Source organism: Oryza brachyantha, chromosome 12 (genome assembly GCF_000231095.2).
Source record: "Oryza brachyantha chromosome 12, ObraRS2, whole genome shotgun sequence".
Taxonomy (NCBI): Eukaryota; Viridiplantae; Streptophyta; class Magnoliopsida; order Poales; family Poaceae; genus Oryza; species Oryza brachyantha.
In genome coordinates, this window is record NC_023174.2 from 1,096,796 (window position 1) to 1,099,003 (window position 2,208).

The 2,208-nt window shown below is 55.9% G+C and overlaps 1 protein-coding gene across 1 annotated transcript; it reads right to left on the bottom strand.

The window, feature by feature from the left end:
- Positions 1-202: 202 nt before the first annotated feature.
- LOC107305345 (GDSL esterase/lipase At1g71250-like) lies at positions 203-1,695 on the bottom strand. The gene is made up of 4 exons (XM_040529773.1): positions 1,451-1,695; positions 1,008-1,369; positions 661-922; positions 203-574 (listed from the first exon to the last, which is right to left on the bottom strand). The coding sequence occupies exons 1-4, from the start codon at positions 1,659-1,661 to the stop codon at positions 324-326; spliced, it is 1,086 nt and encodes a 361-aa protein (XP_040385707.1). The 5' UTR covers positions 1,662-1,695; the 3' UTR covers positions 203-323.
- Positions 1,696-2,208: the final 513 nt, after the last annotated feature.

A 2,208-nucleotide genomic window follows, 5' to 3' on the forward strand; every position in this document is an offset into this window, starting at 1 on the left:
TGTATATACTATTTTCATGACGTGAAATTAGTATATAGATGTTAGTTATCTAAACTATTGTTCCTGCTATTACTAATGTCATCATCCGAAAGAGTGACAAGGATTCATGTGTGATTTTATAGATATTGCGTGACAATGAGACATAGGATATCGAATTGTGTATTATACACGTGCCACCTCCGAGCGAAAACATAAATAGTGATAGCGGGGTTATTTATTCCGTTCTAACATATGAAGTGTTTATTGTCCAAGTTCCTTATTTTTAAGAGAAAAACATGACTATACTTTTATTCGATAAGTTTCCGGTCATTAACATTTTAAAGTTAAGAGAAAAAGCGTATAATACGACCAGCTAACATTTCCAAGTTAACACTACGACAGATGCTGGTGTTGGAGTTGGGCAAGGCCGACCACGACCAATTTGCGAGGAAGTTGGTCGCTGCCTCGGTGGGGCTGTAGAGGTCCCACCAGACGTGTCTCTGTGGAGTGGGGCACACCATCTCCTTCGTCAAGCACCCCATCGTCCCCCCGAATGGGCCCAGCCCACAGCACGCCTTCCTCACCTCATCAAATCCTGCCAATTAGTTAATTAGCTCGCTAATTAAGTGTTCTTAATTAATTACGAAACTAATGATATGCCATTACGCTTAATCTTGTCACCGTATCTGGCGGGATGGGTGATGATCTCCATCATCCCCTTGTAGATGTCGCAGAAGACGACGTCGGCGCCGGGCAGCCGCGGCCGCAGCGCCTCCAGCTCCGCCGCCACCCTGGCGTTGTACCCCTGGACGAGCTCGTTCGCCTCCTCCACGCAGCTGCGGCCGTCCACGAGGTGCAGCCCCTCCCACATCACCCGCGGCGCGCACCCCAGCGGCGCCACCCCCATCACTGCCGTCCTCCTCGCCCCCGCCTCGTACAGCTCCTGCAGTTCATGAATTGATCAATCCCAATCGATCGATCTGATGCTCGCGCGGGGAAGAGATCGTGACGGCCGCGGAGATGCGTACCGCGACGGTGCGCGCGACGCGGTCGGCGAGGAGGCGGGCGAAGCCGCGGCGGCCGTGCTTGGGCGCCGACGCGTCGGCCTCCGACCCGCGGGAGAGCAGCCGCGCGTACGAGTCGGTGCCGAAGGACAGGACGAACACCGCGCCCGCCGCCGCCGCGTCCGCGTCCTGCGGCGTCGCGGCCTCCAGCCGCAGCAGCTGCAGCGTCTCGGTGGCCAGCCGCAGCTGCTGCCCCACGGCGCCCATGCGGAAGATCGCGCCGCGTCCGCCCTCGTCGCCCGCGAAGTTGACGCCTCTTGCCGCCTCCGCCGCCGTGCCGTTGAGCGTCGCGATGAGGGGAGGCGGCGGGAGGCCCATCTTGGCGGCTGCGGGAGCAATGGTTCGACACCGCGATCGAGTTAGGCCGTGCAAGGAATCGAGGTGTGGTTCAGCAGGTGGTTGCTTACCGAGGAGGTCGGGGAGGAGGCGGTGGGCGGAGGGGAAGAGACATTTGCCGGAGGAGGTGAAGGAGGAGAGGTTGAGGGGGAGTGTGGTGGCAGCGCAGCTGGCGGTGGAGTCACCGAGGACGAAGAGCGCGGTGGCCGGAGACGAGGTCTGGGCGGAGACGACGAGGCGGAGCAGCAGCAGAAGCAGGAGCCGCAGGGGGAGGAGCTCCATGCCTGGGGCGTTGTGGCGCCAAACACCTGGCGTGCGTGGCGGTGGCGGGAAGCTTCAACTGCCGATTTGCAGGGTAATCAGAATTCAAGAAGTGGATGAAGGGTATAAATTTAATTTACTTTTCTGTTAAGGGGTCAAAGTGAAATTATTTCCTACCATAGCATATTTCAAAAACACCCATTGAAACAGCCAAAATTTTTGGTCTTAGGGTTATGCAGCGGCGTGGACCGTGGTACCCTGCTGCTGCTGCTGCTGCAGATCTCTCTTCTGCAGACGATGGGGGGAAGGGACAAGGTGGGACGGATTGGATCTCAATGAGGGTTGTATCAGGCTTCAACGGTGACACGGGAGGTGGTGCGGCGATGCCTCTGCATACCTATTTTCTGTTCTTAATTTCGCCGTATTTTTCCCCTCTACTGAAATTTCTTAAGGATGTCTTGGATTGTCGCTGCATTCGAGGCGAAGCGAAAATTTTAGGTTCTTTTCGTAGTTTTTGGCCCGATGGCTCTACCCGCTGCAGTTTAGAATTTTAATATGAGGCGCTAAT